Source organism: Perna viridis, chromosome 1 (assembly GCF_037379345.1).
Source record: "Perna viridis isolate PV_CMFRI_1.1 ecotype Kerala chromosome 1, ASM3737934v1, whole genome shotgun sequence".
Lineage (NCBI taxonomy): Eukaryota > Metazoa > Mollusca > Bivalvia > Mytilida > Mytilidae > Perna > Perna viridis.
In genome coordinates this window covers 35,024,249-35,045,531 of record NC_142445.1, presented here as the reverse complement: position 1 = coordinate 35,045,531, position 21,283 = coordinate 35,024,249, and the positions used below count along the sequence as shown (strand labels likewise).

General features: G+C 32.4%; 3 protein-coding genes and 1 long non-coding RNA gene across 9 annotated transcripts in view; 2 read left to right on the top strand and 2 right to left on the bottom strand.

The window, feature by feature from the left end:
• Window positions 1-955: 955 nt before the first annotated feature.
• LOC148628509 (uncharacterized) lies at window positions 956-6,933 on the bottom strand. 3 transcript variants are annotated; one of them, XM_088588696.1, is made up of 3 exons: window positions 6,797-6,933; window positions 5,890-6,183; window positions 956-3,491 (listed from the first exon to the last, which is right to left on the bottom strand). In XM_088588696.1, the coding sequence occupies exon 3, from the start codon at window positions 3,479-3,481 to the stop codon at window positions 2,219-2,221; it is 1,263 nt and encodes a 420-aa protein (XP_088444822.1). In that variant the 5' UTR covers window positions 3,482-3,491; window positions 5,890-6,183; window positions 6,797-6,933; the 3' UTR covers window positions 956-2,218. The 3 variants fall into 3 exon arrangements, with proteins under 3 accessions (XP_088444822.1, XP_088444816.1, XP_088444832.1); XM_088588690.1 differs by lacking the exon at window positions 6,797-6,933 and adding an exon at window positions 6,471-6,604; XM_088588706.1 differs by lacking the exons at window positions 5,890-6,183; window positions 6,797-6,933 and adding an exon at window positions 6,471-6,608.
• The window catches only part of LOC148628507 (uncharacterized), a 15,649-nt gene continuing 488 nt past the window's right edge, over window positions 6,123-21,283 (bottom strand). For 2 of the 4 annotated variants that reach the window (XM_088588749.1, XM_088588758.1), the window contains exons 2-7: window positions 21,169-21,227; window positions 13,046-13,104; window positions 12,199-12,298; window positions 11,791-11,921; window positions 10,334-11,090; window positions 6,123-7,804 (exon numbers count right to left, since the gene is read on the bottom strand). In XM_088588749.1, the coding sequence (XP_088444875.1) occupies window positions 10,354-11,090; window positions 11,791-11,921; window positions 12,199-12,298; window positions 13,046-13,104; window positions 21,169-21,176 (1,035 nt within the window). In that variant the 5' untranslated portion in view covers window positions 21,177-21,227 and the 3' untranslated portion in view covers window positions 6,123-7,804; window positions 10,334-10,353. Of the gene's footprint in view, window positions 7,805-10,333; window positions 11,091-11,790; window positions 11,922-12,198; window positions 12,299-13,045; window positions 13,105-14,042; window positions 17,713-21,168; window positions 21,228-21,283 lie in introns of those variants that run through there. The other 2 variants (XM_088588730.1, XM_088588738.1) reach the window with 2 other exon arrangements.
• LOC148628508 (uncharacterized) lies at window positions 7,387-8,854 on the top strand. The gene has a single exon (XM_088588717.1). It carries the CDS (start codon window positions 7,387-7,389, stop codon window positions 8,620-8,622), a length of 1,236 nt encoding a protein of 411 aa, XP_088444843.1. The 3' UTR covers window positions 8,623-8,854.
• LOC148628505 (uncharacterized) overlaps window positions 13,466-21,283 on the top strand; it is a 15,634-nt gene continuing 7,816 nt past the window's right edge. Inside the window, exon 1 of the long non-coding RNA XR_015923720.1 lies at window positions 13,466-13,609. This is a non-coding gene — a long non-coding RNA (uncharacterized LOC148628505). The remainder of the gene's footprint in view (window positions 13,610-21,283) is intronic.

Here is a 21,283-nt window from a genome sequence, read left to right as displayed (position 1 = left end):
ACACTTTGCTTGGTACCATTGTAAAACTGAGACATCGTGCTACACAATGATCTATACATATATATATGTAACGTCTCAGAATGTGACGACTCTATTCACTACACTGCTCCATCGGATCAAATTGATACAGGGAAGATAACGTAAACTTATAGAAGGGTCTGAAAAATTCCCAACGATGTTAGAACTGTCAAATTTGCGAAGCAAATTTTTGTCGTTCCCTCCGCGGGACTCGAACTCGTACCGCTGTGACATCTATGGCAACACCGCCTGCACTAAGTCCAGCGCCCTAGACCACTCGGCCAGCTAGGCTATGTATATATAGATGTCAGTTTACTTCGTTTTGTAGAAAGAAGTTCGAAGAATCCCAGCCGATGTACTATTTCATTTGGCACATTTTTACCCTAGAGCATCTCTTAGCACACCTAGAATTCCCCGAAAAATTGGAGATCACACTTAAAATGTTTTACCTTGTTGAGAAATTCAACATTTTTTCTCTTTTTCTTTATACTAAACCTATATCACATAGGTATTTGAAAAGCAACCGTCAAATTATAATTAAAGTAATTGTTCTATTAGTGATATCATTTGCTGAAGTAAGATTTGGAATGAACTAAGTAAGGCGAAATGGGAACTTCTGTAAACATATAATGAAGTTCTACTTGTGTTTTTATGGCAATTAAGCCTTGTATATGTAGATCTTTATATTGTTTGTTGGTAATTTTGATTACTTCATTTATTTATTCTTTTTATTTTTTTGCAATATTCTGACTTAGGGGCGTTCAGATAGTAGCTTAGCACCAGTGGCTTATCAGCCAGGCACATATACCAAATGTTTGTTTCTTTCTTAAAATTTGTTTTATTATGAATTGCCTTTTTATTATTTTTTTTCTGACTGTAATCACCCGTTTCTTCTTTGGTTGAGGCATGATGTGAATAATAACCGTGAAGAACAAAATATCTAAATAAACACTTTAATATCTTGACTCAAAGAAGCATATCACAATTTTCAAAAAGCGAGCCAAATTAAATTGTTAATTAACATACAATAAAGATTTGGCAAAATCGTAAAAAAATTAAATATGATTCCAGCAGAACAAAATGAAAAGCAACGGCGAAAGACAATTTCAGGCTAAGCACAGCATCACAATTGTGGAGGTTCATACACTATATATAACAATAATAAAACTTCAATATGTGTGATGCTGCATCTCCAAAATAGATGCAGTACTTCTTCCAATTGCTGTATAGTCAAACTGAGGTTTGCGAAAAGATCTGGTTGTGACAGTAGCATACATGTACCTAAATGGTACTAGTTGTTAAGATGTTTTTAAGAACAAAATTTGCAACAAGTTACATAGTTATAAGTATAAGCAGGTTAACTTTTAATTATATGATATTAAGCTTTTTTCATTTAATTATCAATTATCTATGCTCCAAAATGATTGATATTGAATTTGCAAATAAATAAAGAATATAAAGATGATATATTTATAATAATTATATTGATAATAATAAGTTCAATTCAACCCTATGCAGGTACACTCATTAAATGTAATAAAAATAATCCTTTTTGAAATCAATTTTTGTTTTTGTTAGTTCCTGAAATGTATTAGTGTCTTTTAAATTAAATAAATTTTTATTAAGAAAATTCTTAACTTGAAAAGTATTCAAATATTTTAAATTCATGGCTTAAAAAAGAAGATAACTGTAAAACATTGATTTTATAATTATTTTGCCTTAATCATTGTAACAACACCTCATTAGGTTACAGTTTTTTTACAACATAAAATTATAAAATTCCCATTTCACCTAAGTACTTTTTTTTCTTTTTTTGTGTACTTCACAGCGTAGGCAAAATGGGAACACACCGAATTTTATAGTTTTACATATTTGTATTGGTTTAAAATCTAAATACAAAAAAAAAAAAAAAATAATGAGAAAAAAAATGAAATATTACATAGAAAACATAATTATTGGTTTAAAACGAAGTAGTAATTGACCTATGCATTACAGGACAGAACAAGTAGGTCTTTTTCAGAACACAAAAATAAACAAACAAAAAACCTTAAATAAATCTAAACAAACAAACAAAACAAAACAAAACAAAACAAAACAAAACAAAAAACAAAAAACAAAACAAAACAAATTAATCCCCCCAAAAACAAAATAAAAAAAAACAAACAAAAGACCAAAAAACAAAAAAAAAAAAAAAAGTATTTTATAAGGTTGAACTCACTGGCATTAACTTGTATGTTTTTATTTGGTTTCCATCACTTTCTACAGCAAGAAGGTTAAGGGAAGGTTGAAATGTTATGTATCGAGGACGACTAATACCATAAACAACATCCAAAAGATTGTAGATAAGTCCATTTGATGCATTCATCTGATAAATTTTGTTGTCATCGATGCTTGCAACAAAAAGAACTTTTTGGAACAACACGGCACCGCGTGGGCTTTTCAGGTGCCTTGTCCAGATGACATCATTTTTTGAGTTGACACTATGAATGGCTTCCTTCACAACGTCAGCAACAAAAATTGTCGAACTTGAGTGGTCATATGCCAATCGTATGGTGTTGCCTGTAAATTGTCCGAACGAGCGTGTGTAACCAGGTAAGACGTGGAGCTCTTTGCCAGAGGTGTTGTATATACGAATGGCCCCGTCTTCACCTTCTCCAGTTTCGACAGCGAAGGTTTCCATATTACAAGTTATGGAGTACGGTTTTTCCTTTAATTTGAACGTCTTATGCGATCGAATTTTGTTGTTTTCAACGCGGAATATTTTTATTTCTTTCTTATCTGCTATTGTCACGGCAATAAAATCATTCGCTGTTATAGCTATGCCTCGTGGATCTTCCTTCAGATCCTTGCTCATTTCAAAATTTCCTGCAGTACTAAATAATTTCAGTGATCTGTTTTTATAATCGGCTACAACACATTTACCATCCCGAAGAAGGACCAACCCTCTTACACGGGTCACTTCAGTATCTCTAGGAGCAGCGCTGATAAAATCTTTTACCAATGTACCTTCAAAGGGACCACTATCTCCTTCAACCTGTGTCGAGTTTTGGTTCGGACTTATTTTAGACAATTTTCCTTTGGATGCATTATCAGTGCTGCCTGAATCAAAACTTTCAGAGATGGCGTCACCTGTACAAATTGTTTGAATAGCAATATATACATGATCTTTAGTAGCCTTCAATTTTGAGTGTCTCTGATTGCAGGATGTACATAAAATTTGCTTACAGCCAAGACATAAAGATAGTGCCAATTCCCTGCAATTATTTCCACAGTTAAGATTCTTACATTCTGTAAAATCTCGCCCCTGATTTGATGTATCTACAAGTATATGTAATCTCGTTGCTTTGCTTTTCATGTGAAAGCGGGTGCAGTCTGGGCAGAAAAGTTGTTCACAAGTTGCGCAAAACGAAGAATGTGGGATTTGCTGGAAGCAACCATCGCATTGAAAACTCGCTGAAGCCATCTTTTTGGACCTAAAATATATTTGAAGGTAGATTATATCTCAAATCTCGTATCTCATATGTATCACATAATCATACATTAATAACGTTATTGCAAATGAGAAAGTTTAGAGATAACAATAACTCATAAAAAAGAGTGAAGTTTTAAAAGTTTTTATTCACGTTATAATGTATAAGTTTACCTAAACAAGATGTTCAAATCCTTTTTTGAGAGTTCTTTCAATAAACTTTCAAAACGTCTTCAAAATATTCATGTATGTATGTTTGTTTGTTTGTTTCTTGGGGTTTAACGTCCGAGCAGCAATATTTCAGCTATATTCAGACGATGAACATGAAATTGATGATAAAATGAACATGAAGTGATGATGAAATGAAATGGGGATGGGATACAACGACAATCGGGTCGACAAATTTTGATTGCCACTGGAAATAGGAAGAGATGGGTAGGGTCGGGCAATTTAGCCTCCTGTGGCGGAGCCCTATAATTCCTACTCTGGGAGAATACCACAGTAGGGTTCTTTAACGTGCGAAGAACGTGGCATCTTTCCCAACACGGTGCACCACTATGGTTTGCGGTCAGGTTTTCCGTATTATAGCCTGACAACCCCAGCATGTAACACGCCCGGGGTACCCCATTCTACCACCTGGGGCACACATCCCAGTTGCTCTGTGGGCAGAGCGCCCTAGCCCCCGGCTAGGGTTCTGAGCACTATTTAGTCGCCTTTTACGACAAGCTTAGTGCTGCTGCAGGCCTATTCTTTTAACACCCGGACCTGCACGGCGCTTCATGTATGTATGAATTCTGTGTGTAAATTTCACAATCTCAATTCTTCATTGAAAAAAAATCCCATTATTCAATTTAAACAATTTGAAATTATTGAAATACATGCCAGGTTTTTGTAGGGATGGTTAGGCTGGTGTTATTTTCATACATTCGCGCACTTAATAAAAATAAATGCTAAGAGATATCTAAATTTTAAATCACACACCCAAACTTGAGTTGTTTTTTTTTGTGTGTTCATATTGCTATTCTTTATTTTTTGTGTAATGTCTTGTTTTCCTTATCTTCATTTTTATATGGTATGTGTTTTGTTCCTTTCGTTACATTGTACGTGGAATTATTTGTTTTCTGTTTTCACGGTCAGGCATGTTTCTAGATTTGATTTGTCCCAATGCTGACGTTTCGGTATTTTTGCCGATATATGGCAAACAAAATGTGACATAAGTTTTTTTTCAATTTTGCACCCAATAACAATCCCTCGATCTATATCAATGTACGATCAAGTATGCAGGCCCTGGTGAGTGTCTTGGAAAAGTTATAAAGTGTGAAATAAAAAGAAATTACCTCCACGATTTAATTAAATAAAAAGCCTCAAGTTTTATCATCACCTTTGACAAATATTGACTATTGCACCACAAACACCTGACTACAGAGAAGACCATTGCACTTAAAAAATATGAAATATGGCTTGACCTAGATAATTAAATTCATTTTATTTTTTACAATATTTAAAAAAAAAATAACTTGATTTTGCTGTGCTGTGTTTTTAATTCTGCAGAGGGAGTGCACATAAAGTAAGTTGAGATAATAGATTATGATGTTTCCCACATTATCAAAAATGAAATCCTAATTGACATACTGGTCAATAGAAGGGCACTAGTCACCTACACACAAATGGTGAATAAGTGGACTACATCAAACTAATCTCATGCAGGTGTTTGTTTATTTCGTCATATTCCACAGAATAGATAAAGTAAATACCACAAAACTCAAGTCAGTACTTATTTATTTAATTTCAGATAAGATTAATACAAGTTTCTAATATCTAAGGCATGCTATGATTTTGAATTGTCTAGATACACATGTTTGTGTGTAGTCGGACGGAAACTGTGGTGAAATTAAATACATTTGTGTTGTAAGGTAATATTGAACCTTAGGTTTATGTCAAGCAAGATAAATTTGTAAAAAAAAGATTTTAAAGGCACAGAATACGACACATAATGTGTCGTTTATTTCGTTGGCCGAAAAGATTTTATTATATTGTTAACGTAGATATCAAACAACGAAGCCTTATTTCTGTTTATAAAAAGGGATTTAAGTGTATAAACATAAGTTTTAACTATCTGTGCGATACCTGTAAGCCATGATACTAAGGTTGTTTTATTCTACTAGACCTTTTCCATTGCTTTCAACAATACATGTCTGCCGGTCATTTATGAGCAAAAAGAGTGATATTCGGGTAATTAAATTAATATTCTTCATAAATGTTTAGATCCGTTTAAACCTTGATGCTTATAGTTTCGTTTTTCGTTTTATCTTATCGTCACACAAAATGTTGCGTTTTGTATGTGCATTGTATTTAGTTATTATTATTACTAGCAGTGAACGAAAAGAAATGTAATTTCATACCTGTCAATCTAAAAATCAGTTCTGGACCCATCTTACACAAAAAGTAATAAGACTTTTGTGGAATGTCTCTCTGAATCATATTCTTTTAATAAAAAAAGCTGGTATAGCCAACAAAAAGTTTGAATCTCTCTTCATAAACACAAAATGTAAATCAAATCTTTTCTTTCTTCGTTATGGCTTATGATTTATGTTTTGACCTAATTCCTCGGTTATTTTTTTTCATTTGATGACGACACTTTGAATAGTTAGCCGCTTTAAGTATGGCATACAGCATAATTTTGGTGTATCATGTTCCTAAAAAAAAAAACAGAATTTATTGAATTAGGAGCTGAAACCCATGATTCTTGTTTTCCATGTCTGGTCTTTTTCCCGAATTACATTCTTCTTATTTTCGCCGGAATATTGGTTCCCTTGATTATTCATTCACTATACTATTGGTCATAACCGATGTTGGGTGAAAAGTGATTTTGCTGTGTGTGACCCAACAAACAATTTAGTGTTTACTATACCGTTATTAGCGAACCTTCGAGTTGCGCGATTCACTTTTTTTCGTCTGTTATTGTAAAAACAAAATCACCTACCTTTATGGGTTTTAAAGTCTCAGTACTGCTTTGTATCCCATGAACTTGATGATATAAATGTGTGTTTTATTTATATCAAACTTTAAATATATGCCATATAATTCAACAGTTGTTATCATCCATTCATCTTGAAATACGCAAACAAAAAGAAAAATAGAATAGAAATACTTGAAATAGTGTACTCAGGCAAAAGTACACTAAAGTTGTAGATTTTGAAAATTGCCGAATTCTGTAGAAGTAGACTATTTTAGGACAGTTAAATGGAAAATGAAATTAGTTAATACGCTTTACCTGTATATACCTGATCGATTCTAGATGATACATACCTCAAACTTTACGAGATTTTACATTTTTGGAAGCTCTCCACACATATATGAAAAGGAAAGATTTTATCACAATAGTGTAACATTGAGATTTACTTTGTGACTCTTATTGTTTCTATGTAAGTACATCATTTGACCATTAGTTTTAGGGAAAGTTTAAGTTTAAAACATACGTCAACAAAACGATATTAGTCTTGTTTTTTTATTGTTAGACAGCGACCATTTTGAAATGAGGTTTTCAAATACTTTCAGTTAAGTTTGATATAAAGGTTTCTTTCTTTACCACGGTATTAATATGTTCCTTATTATTAAATAACAATAACGGCTTTGTACTTCATTTTATCTTCAGTTTTTATTCTCGCCGCCTGAATATAGCTGAAATATTCCTGCTCGGGCGTTAAACCCCAACAATGAATCATTTTGTACTTGTCATTGTATTTTATTCTTATTTGTATATACGTACGCATACCTACTTGCTGTTTTGACGTTTTGGCCATATCGTCGAGAAAGCCCATAACTCTTAATTGTTCGACTTTAGGACTTCTGTATTTCCATGTCAGTATTTTAAAATACTTCGCTTCTTTGTTACAGGGATGGCGTCTTTACAAAATGTTTGCGATGCTTGCGAAGAGGATGAAATAGAATCATTTTGTAGCATTTGTGAACAACTTTTCTGTAATGGTTGTACCAGATTCCATAGAAAATCTAAAGCAACTCGAGGCCATACCATGTTTGAAACATCTCAACAGGACAAAGACTTCGATAAAAGTGAGACAAGTGAATACTGTGGGAATGATTGTGAGGAGACTGCTGTTTGCCTTTGCCTTGTCTGCAAACAACTGTTATGTGAAACTTGTTTTAAGCCACATTCCAGACAGAAAGCAACGAAAGATCATATTGTTATTGCCGTTAAAGAACTTCACCGTGATGACTCGGAATCACTAGTATCTGACTTTCAAACTAAATCCAATATTAAAGCGCCGTCAATAGCATCAGCTGCACAAGTCATCACTGAAAAAGGAAAATATACTGGAATTTATTCCAACGAAATGATGACGTCTGCCCCTGGTGATAAAGAAGTAACTCGTATTCGAGGAATAGTCATTTTGACTAATGGAAGAATTATAGTTGCTGATTATAAAAATCTAAATCTAAAGATGTATGGTTCAGATCTAAAGTTCATGAATGCCAGGGAGCTTAAAGATGATCCACGAGGAATGGCTGTGACCTCGAATGATATTGTCGCTGTTACGATTGCCGATAAGAAGGAAATTCGTCTATTCAGATTTGAAAATAAGATTCGCAGTCATGGGACTCACAAACTCAAGGATAAGCCATTTAGTATTGCTTTTAACAAAGACCACTTTGCAGTTGAACACGGAGAGGGAGAAGACGGGGTTATTCGTATTTTTGATATGAATTTTAAAGAAAAGCTTAATATTCCCGGAAATCAGAGAACATTCGGGCAATTCACTGGAAACACTATACGTCTTGCCCTAGATGTAACTAAGGGAAGCCTCTTTGTTTCTGACGTCGTAAAAGACGAAATTCACTGCATAAATTTCAAAATAAATGGTCAATGGAACATCTCCTGGAGTGTCAGAATAAACAGTCCACGAGGAATCGTTCTCGTCGATGACACTCTGTTCGTGGCAAGCAGTTTTGACAACAGAATATTACAAATAAAGACTGTAGATGGTTTTGTATATAATCTCCTAAATGAAGATGATAGAGTAAAGCGACCAAGATATGTTGCATATCAACCACAGTTGAAGCAACTCGCGGTTGAAATTGATGGTAATCATGTCAAACTTTATAAGATTACATAATTCTAATTTTGCCTGCAGTGCTGTGTTAAATATTACATAAATATGCATTTTAGATTTACGATTTGCATTTATACAATAGGGATTATTTGAAGTATCTGTATTTCAATGACCTGTTATCTATTTCTCCTGCAATTTTATATGTATCGTTCACCCATATACAATAATAAGTTATGTGTTTCTAGCTACTACGTATTTTATTGACCATTGAAGACATTAAAGCATATTCAACCGCTGGTGTTGATCAGTCTTCATGAAAAAGTCCCAATTAATCATTACATTAATAGTAAACTCGTAGAGTCTAGTCGCATTTTTCGGGTTAAAATAGACTGGATACGATATCAAGCAGTTTACATTTCTTACCAACCGAAAAGTGTATTTCGTTTAAATTTGTAATTCACAAATAGGCATCGGTCGATGAAATTTACCAGAATTGTTTGATAAACAATAATCCTTCACCACACCCATTACCCGTGTGAATTGAACCATAACACATTGTACTAACTGAAATATATTTATCATTTATCTCTATTATATAGTCAACGCCATTATCAAGGTGACCAGGTCAACACACAACGGTTAAACTGCAATAAAACGCATGGGTGGTCAACATGTAAATTAATCATGGCTATATGTATTATTTTATTCAGTGAAACCTTTCCGAACGCAACCCCTTTTGGACTGTAAAGATTGTTCGTATTAACAAGGTTTAAAATACATTTAAACTGTTATGAAGAGACTTTTATAAAGTACCTGGTTTAGACATTTTGGATTTTTTTTCGGGATTTAGTTCAGACAGGCTTCACTGTATATTATTTGTCGGACAAAATGCAGTTATAAACCAAATTTGTCGGAGCAATGTTCACCTTATTCACTGCATGTTTAAAAAATTCACGAAGATGCGACATTTCGTGATAAATAATACGAACAATGTGAAATTGTAAGACCCTAAACGAGATTTGATAAGTTTTAAAAAGAGTTGAAAAGTTTAGGAAAACATGCATCACAAACACAGATAAAAATAATACAAAATTGTGAATAATTGATTATATTTGTAAAAATGTCCATTCCGGATGGACTTCAAATGAAGATGTCTAGAATATGTACTCATATTAGAAGATAAATATTTCTTTTATGATCTCGTTAATAAAAGTAAAATTTTACGAAAAGGAAAATTATAACCATTTGAAGTTATTGAAAAAAAAGGAATGGCTAATAACACACTTCAATTTATCGTTTCCAAAACATTTTAATATGTAGTTTTAGAATAAAATCGTCTTATACAACTCATATTATACAGCTTGAATCATAGTTTAACATCTATATGTTGGGATTCAGAAAATTTCCATCGAGCTTATAGTATTTGATTAAATGTTTCAAACGTAGTAGCGGTTTAAATGTTTAAACCACGTAACACACACACCCTATTTATATAGAAGTAAATAATAATTGACGCATATTACTTGTTGATAACAGTCGCTTATTTCGTGACTAAGTATCATTTTTAGAGGGCAAACTTTAAATATCTAATATCTAAAAAAAATCAAAAGTTATTTACCGCGGCAATGCTATAACTTGTTTGAGAAATATTGTTTTTATCTATGAAGTGTATAGATAATTCGGTCAAATCATGTTCTAATAACCTTAAATATGAAGTAATAACAATAACCGGTATGTTTCAAGTAGTTATAAATCAAAGAAAAGCTACCATTACCTGTTCATCATTCGTTGGCGTTAATTTTCAATTTCAGTTGTTCCCGAGTTTTGCACCACTGATATGCGTTTTTCATACTCATGAATATCAACGTATGCAGTCATTTTTTCATATGAATCGCGTTTCGTCGTTTTTAATGCATCAGTCTCATTTTCCAATTTTCCACCATCAAGAGAAGTTGCCAAACTATCGACAAAAGATGTTGACATACCAACTGGAACACGTTTTTCATATTCATGAATATCCACATTTGCTGAAGGTTTCTCATATGAATTCCATTCTGTTGGGTTTAAACTGTCGCTTACGTCATCATCTCTTGTGCCGTTTATTGCACATGATTCTTTGTTTTTATTTGGAGAGTTTGTTTCTGTTTCATATTCTTCTGAAAGTTTAATACTTGATTCTACATCACAATAGTCATATTGGTAAGACTGGTCCTCGGCATTATCTTGATCTCTTCCGCTAAGACTGAAATCGTCTGAGCTAGATGAGTTGGTCGATGACGGTTCATCGACAACACTGAGATAAGAATTACAGTTGGAATGGCGTATTGCTGGTACATGTACATCAATTTCATCTATTTCGTGATAACGATGATACTCATCTTGGGCTTCCACGCTCATATTTTCGGAAATATGCGATTGTTTTGTTTGAATGCGTTTTACTATAATCATGAGCATTACGCCACCTGTAAGTCCAACTAATAATCCAAGTATTGACATACCAAGTATGTTTAGCATATTTGTATTTGTGTCTCCTGTAAGTGGAAAACCAAATGTGTGTATGCGTTCTTGTAATAATCTAATAAAGGTGACTTGTTGAATATTAATCAGTGAAAACATTTCATTGAGTACAAGTCTATAAAAATCAGTGCCTGCAGTAAAGGTGGTTCATTGCGTTGAAAAACCAACCTTTTTCGGTCTACGTATGCTATATTTTCACGTCAAGTCATTTCGGTATACAGGTCTGTATTATTTTACTAAAACAACACAATGGAGCCAAATCAAGCACTATTACAAATTGCAAATTTTATACACAATCTGTACATTTTTTGTATCTCAAAAGTACAAGCTAAGTGACAATTTAAGACTTGTAATGTGGACTGTTATTATTTCTTAAGTAGAAATAAGAGTGAATTTTGTTAGTTTTTTGACATGCACGAATCTGCTCCTGCCTCATTTTTTTTAAATAAAAGAAAACTTATTAAAAATTAAGTTAAAAAAGCAAAGGGTTTAAATACATTAAATAAAATGCGTTTCGAAGAAGATCTGTTCTTCAAATTCTAAAGAGAATAAAGTGTATCCAGAGAATAAAAAACTTCATACACTTTATCAATGACTGGTAGATTTTCATTCTCCAGTTGTTCGAAGCTTCAGTATTCATTGTTACCTCTCCTAAAGTTTAAAAAAAACATTGAGTCTATCCATAATTGCACATATTCAATATTAAACACTTACCGCTTAAATTATTTAATGTAGAACCATTTGTATTAAAATGACGGCTCGGGTCAAATAAGGCACTGGTTTCAAACAATTCAGTAGTGGTCTTTCCAGATTCAGTGGTCACACAACCAGTGACATGATCACATCTATATTTAAAACAATACAACAAAGCAAATTTCCATTTATTACATATACCATTACTAGGTAGAGTTAGCATTATAACTTTCATTAAACATTAATTGTAAATTTAACTCCATTTTATTTCCAACACTATATTAAAGTTGTTTTTTTTACCGTAACAACGTTTTATTTTTGCGCGATTATTCTTATTGAAATGTTCATATCAGCAACTTCGAAGTTTATTCATTGTTTTTGTGCGTGTTTGATTCAAACAAAATTTCAAACAAGTTTGTTGTTACTTACTCTTCACAGTCACAAGTTCCAGCACATTGGTATCCGTATGCTCCCGGAGAACAAGGTATACATTCTAGCCCATCCTCTGAAAGCGTTCCAATCGGACACTCTACACAGAATATATATTTTGAAATCAAATCAGTTTTGTTTTTGTGCAATTTGAAACAGTCCAATGTATTGGAAATTACTAAAGGACAATGGAAATAAAACTTGGCCGTAGATTTGGTTCTCAGTATAAAATATTGCAAACATGAGAAATGTTTTATGATTATGTAAATCATATGTAAGAGGAGAATATTTTACCATTTAATTTCTAATAAGTTAATTGTGCAGTTTACAACAGTCCAACGTTTTTCTAATTGTTCAGAGACGATGAACTTGGTTGTATTTTTGGTTCTTATTTTTCAAATTTGCTTAGCGAACACGAAGTAATCATGGTTCCATATCATATGGATAAAATGTAATAAATAACTAGTAGCACGATTGTGCAACGTTTTATTACTGTTTCTGCATTTCATTCGTACTCTTTTTATTTGGTACAATAAATAGAGCAAATCGATGCTTGGTTGAGTGATTATAGATGTATTGACATTTTCAAGCATTTATACATCTCGTTTTACTATATAGGCAAGATATAGTTAGGAATGTTATACATTGGTATAATTCCGCACGAAGTAAAGCATGCAGTTGTGATGAAAATAATTCTGTGTAAACCACGACGAAATTGTGTATAGTGTGTGATTGGTGTGGTGACTAAAACTCTGATGGAATATGATCTAGACCCAGTCATTAAACTATCAAATGTTTAACTGCCATGCAATTTTTCATCTAAATAATGCAGTTTATAGACAAATACCTTTACAGATGCCGTCTACTTCATGGAAGTTAAAACAGCAATACAGTTTATTTCTTATCCTGTAATCAAATGTTTTATGGCAAACAATTAATGACTTGAACTCTACTCGTAAAGCAAGACATGCGAGGGATATATAAACTTGGATCTAGTGGAGACATAGATTGGGATGGGTTAGAATCACCCCATCAAGACATCAATTTAAACAAGTTTGAATGAGCAATGTGCATTTCATTGAATAGTTAACCCATCAACAGTCATTTAACTAGTTGCATTTTATACATTAGCGACACAATGTCTAAAAAGTTTAGGTTTATGCGTAGTACATACATGAATCACGATCTATTTAAACAGTTTTTATGTACTGTTAGTTGTCTATGTGTATAACAATCCATGCTTGTTTACATTTTATATTAAATCATTTCACATGTACGTTGACACCGGCTATATCTTGCAGTGATAGACGTTAACCAAGTAACAAAGTTAACTCATAACACATTTAACGAAGAAATAAATGTTTACAAGTTTTTACGAAAGTTGACAAGGAGTAATATTGGAACTTTGACAGTAAGTTGCGTTACCAAAGCCTAATATGATTAAAGAAAATGTACATGTTTTCGATTTTGAAATGGTACCAGAACCTAATGTGACCAAATACTTGTATTCGAGCACTACTAATACATTTAGTTACTAGTATATTACCCCCGAATATCTACTAGTTGGATTTATAAAAAAAATGTACCGTTACTTTAGTGGTCAACTCATTGTAAGTATTTTCATAAAACCCTTCACCAAACAGCAAGGGTCTGTTAATACTAGACTGCATCAAATATCTTGATCACAATTTTTTTCACAAAGCGAATCAAAATTAAAAAAAGAATGCACGGATACACATAGCAAAAGTAAATAACCAGAAAATTCGATGTTCAATAAAAATAAGAATAAAAAATCAGATGCAAACCAGTTTTATATCATTATTGTTCAAGACATTAATACAAACCTGCATACATTATCGTCATCTGGAGATAATCCCAAAGAAACAATAATGTTGTTCATTGAGAAAATAATCAAAGCATTTGTCAGAGTCATTTTTGTGATGAAGCTCTACGAATAGACACGCATTTGAATATTTTTATTACTTTGAAGCAATTCACAATTTAATTTTTCCTGTATAAAATTAACACTTGTTTGTTTATTTTGAACACAATGCAAAGATTTTACAATATTTATATTTTTGAAATGGTGACATTGTAAGCCATGAATTATTCGGAAATGAATATTAACGTTTTGTCGCCTTTAAGCACTAACTTCCGATATAATTGGCAATGTGACAAAACAAAGCCTATCCCTTTGTCTAACCAATATTTATCAAGAATTAAAGCATCTCAGGGTTTTCTTTTAGCAAATATCTATAATCAAATATATTTGACACAACAAGAAAAATATTTTCTAATGTAATTTTTCGAGTTCTTGACAATTTAGTTCGTCAAAACTTACAATTGTTTGATATTTTATGATATTTTACAAAAGAACAAAGATGATGATCTAGAATTAAATGGTGTTGAAATCAACGTAGATCATACCTACTACATTCCATGTTGCATTCTTTCCTATCATTTCGCAAATCATACAGAAGTAATTGGCAAGAAAGTTTGGAAAAATGAAAGGAAATTATCTTAAAATCATCTTAGAAGACTTTTCGAACATTAACTATGTATGATAAGATAATAACCATTTTAGAGTATTTTTTGTCAAGGGGAGATAATTTGCGGAAAAAATAGAAATAAGATTGAAATATTTGTATTTTTATAATTGCAAGAAAAAAAATCGGTTACTCCCAAATTTCTATTTGAAATATGAACAAATGTCATATAAATATTCCTTAAACAAATTTTCAAGAAATACTATATACAGATTTTTGGGGTTTTTCTAAATAGTCAAGGTTGCACTATACAAATGGGATTGAGGTGCACTGTTTGGTACATAAAACTGACCTAATTGTCTAATTTTGTTAAACTTAAAAATAAAAGATGAAACTTGGTGGAAATATTGATTGTGGGTCGTAAAGCATTCGTACATAAATAGATGCAATACTTGTGAAGGTAAAGAGGTGTAAAATGCATGCTTTAAGCCATACGGAAAGATTCAGGTCATCACCGGATTGGGTTCTCTTCACTGCACCAACTGGCCGTTTTTCAAAAATGCAAAATTTCGCACGGACTTTAAGAATCAAAATCATGAACAAATGAGCAGAAAAAAGTACACTTTTTATATGTTTTTTTACAATAATACCATACTTTTACTGGTAGTTTTAAAATGGCTGATATTTGAGAAAACAAATTTTTTTTTGACAATTAATTTTGGGAAAGCACCCACAATTTGTTATTAAAAAGTGATATATATATATATAATGTTACCGTGTCTTACATATTTTCATGACAAAATAGAAAATCAAATCTATCTTTTTCATGGATCTTCATAATGTAGAGTTTTGAAAAATACATACTTTTTACAGGAAAAAAATGTTTGGATTTGTTTGTTTAAGAGACTCAATTTGGCTTTATTTCCACAAATATCATAAAGTTATCTGGAGTGACCTATCTATATAGTGGAATCCAAGATTCTCAATTGAAAACCATCAAAATCAGTTTGGTGACATATACCTTCTAAATTCAAATTTTGATAGTTTATGGTGTCAAGGTAATGTTTGAAATAATATGAAGAAATTGATCTACCTTAATTTTGTTTTACAAAATACGAGTGTACCTTAAAGACATTTCCTACTATTTAGATCTACCAATAATATCTTTTTTTCATATTGTTTCTTTTTTAAATAGCTTCGTCAACTTTCTTTAGGGGACTTTCTACAAATTTAGCTATCATATGATTACACTTTATTTATTTAGAAAAAGGGAGTGAGTATGAAATAATTAAAATCATGACGGGTGAATCGGTGAAAAAACAATTAGAATTGAACAAATTTATTCTTATTCGACAGTCCGAAAATTACTTTGTCTGATGACTAGCGTAAACAGCAGAAATGTTTCTGAAAGGGAAAATAATGACATGAATGTAAGTCTACCGATTGACGTTGAGTGCAAGCCACTTTTACATATTCAAGAGACACGCATGGAAGTAAAAGCACAGTTTTTTTTCCGACGCAGTCGGTATAGTTTCACCTTAAAGGAGCTCTTCTATGGAAACGCAAGTCACCTGATTGCAATTCGTTTTTCCCGATTGGCCAAATACTGGTAACTTAGTGGCGTTCGAAAAAACTGTATGGCAAATTGAAAGTGCGTGTCATGTGTTATTTTCTTGAATGAATTGTAGAAAATTTTAAGTAAAAAAAAACCAAAATTTTATCGCGTCGACTTCCTTTTTTTAAAGATGGTACTTGTTTATAAGTAAAAATTACCATCCTAGATATATCTAAACCTGTTCACATTGGATACTCGTTTTCCCTTTTTTCCTCTGCTAGTTTATATACTTTCTATTTTGATAGGCCGCCCGACCTTAACGTCGACTAAATTCGAGAAAAAAATTCCGGGAATCTCGTTAACGTCATAAACACATAAACACATTGCGTAATAATACACATACAAAAGCGATAAGCGCAGAAACAATAGTAAATGCGCTAACCAGTTTTTTCTTCTAATGTGGCTTTTTAGTCGTAGTTATTGAATGAAATCATTCTTTCTTTCTTGAGATGCTATTGGTTTTAATTTATTGTTTGGTAATTTGGTAATGAAACAAAAAAAAAATCAAAAACAAAACAAAACAAATAAAAAAACAAAAAAAAAAAAGATAGAAAGAAAAAGAAGTATAATAAAGTAATGATCAAACTCCACTCGTCTTTCGACTCATGGCATTTTCAAATCAAATGAATAGCGTTCCAAATCTGACCTAACTTGATCAAAAGCAACTGGATGATATTGATTCCAGAGTTCCCACTGCATAGTCTGAAAATATCAAATTCTCACTTAATTGGTGGTATCCTAAATTCATGAATGCTAAAGGCAACTACAGGAAATCAAAATCTTAAAATATTGTCCACTTTTCACGTTTATTATTTTGGGCTCATAATAACTCCGAAAATAGGGATGAGTCATTTATAAAATGAAGAAACAATATCATTTGTTTTACTTTTTATTTTCAACAGAAAACCCATTAGTATGATTGGCGAATGTTGTAGAATAATTAAATACATGATAGTTTACGTAATGGAATTAAAGAAATTTGAAGTTAAAATATATATGTTTCTTCAGAGTAGTAGCTGTTCGTGTTATCAATATTTTATATAACACTTTATGTAATGTTTTATGATTTATAAATGATAAATGATAACATAAACCAAAATTAACTGTTATGCTATGTCCTAGATATTGGCCTATTTGACAGAACCGTTAGCTCATAGTTGTTATCTTGACATTGCCCCTTTTCTTTCTTCTGATGCAAATAGACTTTTTCAAAATGAGTTTTTTTTTGGTGAAAACGTATATCCTATTCTGACTTTGTGAGTTTTTTAATGACACGCGTCTTTCATAGTTGTGTATATCAATGTTTGCAGGTAGTTTTTTGTATGATTTACATTTGGCCGATGTAAAAGTAAAAACATCATTTTGAAATTTTGCCTCATCAGTTTTATCCAGCTCTTTAGTTGTGTTGGTAATATTTACCTGTATTATCATTGAAAAGTGTACCATTAAAGTCAAAGGAATTTTTGGTAGTACTACCAAACAAAACACTGGTTCTCAACGATTCAGCTGTGGTTTGAGTCGATGTAGATGTCATACAGCCATTCACAGGATCACACCTGTGAAAATTGACGCATACAGATTGAAGGTGATTTAGAAACTTAATTCATTGTAGAGATTAATAAACCAAATTTTGTGTGATGTCGTTTACCTACAGCAGTGGATAAATATATTTATACATTTATATGTATATATAAGTGCCTTGTTATTGTAAAAAATACGTTTTACAAAATTGCTTAATTTCTAAGTCGGATTTTTTTCAAATATACTGTAATATATTTTGAATTCTTTGGTCTTTTACAGGATGTAGGTAATGTTGCTATTTTAAATTATAAGATATCATAAACCGGACCAATGTTCGGTTACAGGATATAAAAAGGAACCCCTACAAACCCATAAAGATGAAGTTTGAAAAGGTTCAAGATGATCCTTGTGTGTTGTAATAGAGAAAAATCAATAACACATTGGTATCCTTAACGTGTGTTTACAAATAAATGTTTTTGGTCTACTACCTTCCCCATAATCTTCTCTATCCGGGGCGAATCTGCAATATATTGATTATACCATCATATAATTTGCATTCATATGTGAATAAGATTTTAGTAATGATACTGACAAGTTACTTACATTTCACAGCTACACAAATATGAACATTGGTGTCCATATGTACCAAAGGAGCAGGGTGTGCAGTTAATGCCATCTTCAGACAGCGTTCCATTAGGGTACTCTTGTAATATTAAGTTATCACTTCATGCCACCGACTGACGTTTTTGCTAATTGTGTATGTGTGTGTTTAATTTTAATATCGGCTTTAATCCTTAAAAAAAGGTTTACATCATGGCGCATCTTTGATTATATGTGTTATAAAACGTCGCATAATCGAAAATGAACGAGATTCGTATATTGAAGAAAAAATGCTATTTCAAAAGGTAGGTGTTTCCTAAAGAAACAGGTAAAAATATTCTACTCAGTTAAGAAAAAGAAGGGGTCAATTTATGTTAGAATTGTCATATCGCCTTCCAACTTTGCCATATCTTGAAGAAAAAGTTTCCGATCTCTTTTTCTCCGTGCATTTTAAACAGGGATGGGAAATAGATTTCGTAGGGAATGAATTAAACAAGTTCAATAATTGTGAAGTTGAAAATTAGTGAGACCAGCTGATTTGAGGATGGGATATTTTGAAGTGGAATAATATTAATAGATAATGACGTGAAGCCACCAAAGAGCTGAACAAAAACAAAAACAAAAACAAACAAATAGGATAAAATAGCAAACTTTCGGGAACCTATGCGAAAAAAAACTAAAACCAAAACGAACAAACAAAAACGTATATTTAATCAAAGCCGTTAGTATTCGTATCGAAGAGAAATGCTCATCAAGGCTTATAACATTAAATAGAACTAAAAATAAAAGCAAACAAGGGGAATTCTCAGACGAACACGCCAGTTATATTCCTAATAAGCAAAAACAGTTGTTGTCGATTGTGTAGATACTAACACATGTCCTCTAAGTGCAATGCACCAAAACCGGTCTTAAAATGTAGAAATGAATTTTACACTTTATGATCTTGGGCATTCGCCTAGAAATAATCATTTCGAATAAAATACGCTGAGAGTTATTCACTTACTCTTGATCGGTTTTAAACGTCTTATGAGGCTAAACTGTTTTCTGGGATTTGATGTTTTTTTTTATGGGAAAATGGACTAATACTCCACGGCCTACTAATCTGAAACACAGAGGTCTTCAGTGGGATATAAAAGAACTACCGCCTGCAAAAAGACCAGCACCATACATCGTGTACTAAGTTACAGCCCTAGATTAATCCTACGAGAAAGAATGACCCGACCAGCGAAAGCTATATTTTACCGAGTGGTCTAGGACGGTAGACTGCGCAGGCGGTGTTGCCATATATGTCAAAGCGGTACGAGTTCGAGTCCCGCGGAGGGAACGACCAAAATTTAAATCGCAAATAGAAACGTCTGAAAAATTCCTAACGATGTTAGAATTGTCAAGTTTGCGATGCAAATTTTGGTCGTTCCCTCCGCGGGACTCGAACTCGTACCGATGTGATCTTACTAAAAGCTCAACAACTTGTATTTTGAGAGTGCCAGAGAGTTAGTCAATGTGGTCAACGCTGAACTTGGCCGGGATTCACAGCATTGCATGTGTAAAATGTGACGTAAATTATTACTTCATGACAGTAAATATTATTTACGACAAATCTTACAATTACTCATACCATGTTATTTTTTTTTTTACAATTTCTCACTAAACATTTTGGTTGAAAATGTATTTTGATTGAGAGAGTGCGCTGGAAGATTTTGTTTGAATCATTTGTGATGATAATAAACACTTTATCACAAATTTATTCCTCGAAATACCAAGCTCTTCGTGGCATTTAGCCTTTTCCTCCTATTAGTGATTTGGTGTAATAAGGTTATTGCTGACATCTGACAGAAAGAAGGCGTCACACTATCAAGGTGGAAACTACAAACTTCGCATTAAGACTAAGAATTGCGAAATTCTCCTACGAATAAAAACTGACCAATGAAAAAAATAAAAACCAAGTAATTTATGTATTGTCCTGTTTCTGTAACTTATCCCGTTACCTTCGCTAGAAAATACATTTTGCTTCCGAAAATAATTCTTGGACTCTTTTTTCCCTGTGCATTTTGATGGTTTTGACCAAGTATCAGTTAAATTCAGTCCTAAGTAAAATCTAAATAAAACTTGTTGTAATATTCCATGTTATTTCTGTAGTCGTTTACTTAAAATATGCCGGATGGGGGACTCTGACAAAATGGAGAATATCGATAGATGAGATTAAAACAGTAGGATTGTTGGTCGTCAAACATTTAATTCAGGTATATGAGTTTAGTTTATTCATGAATTGAATTTCGCAGGTAAACGTCAAAATTGGAAACTTTGGTCTCGAATTGTTTATTTTGTCGAAAACAAAGTGGATTCAATTAAGGATTGGAATATGATTGTTATTACGACATTTAAGATTTTTTTTTTACTGTAAACTAAGTTTATATGAAATGACTTTTGCCCAGGTAATTCTAGCATTTAACTGAAAATCGGGCTTTACTCTTGGTTCTTTTTAGAAGAGCGCAAGCAACAATACTACGTTATATTGTCCTTTGTGGGTCCCCAACTTATCCGGCTTACTTTGGGTGGTTGGAATAATTTTTCATGGCTTTTTTTTATCCAGATTTTATTTTCGGTTTTTGTGCACCTCATATAGAAAGGAATACACAGAAGGATAACAAAGCACTTTTCCCCGTTGTCCATTAACGTAAAACCCCGTATGACAAGCATTTACATATTGTATATTACTTCAACGTCTAAAAAAAATACATGTACATGTACCTTTGCATATCCCATTCTCTTCATAAAAGTTGTAACAACAATATAGACCAGTTTCTTTCCTGAAATGTTAGGTCGACTTTAAAAATATGTTAGAAATCATAATAGGACTCTTTGA

Excerpts from the sequence above, each read along its gene's own strand:
- LOC148628509 (XM_088588696.1), bottom strand. The coding sequence starts at position 3,481 with ATGGCTTCAGCGAGTTTTCAATGCGATGGTTGCTTCCAGCAAATCCCA.
- LOC148628508 (XM_088588717.1), top strand. The coding sequence starts at position 7,387 with ATGGCGTCTTTACAAAATGTTTGCGATGCTTGCGAAGAGGATGAAATA.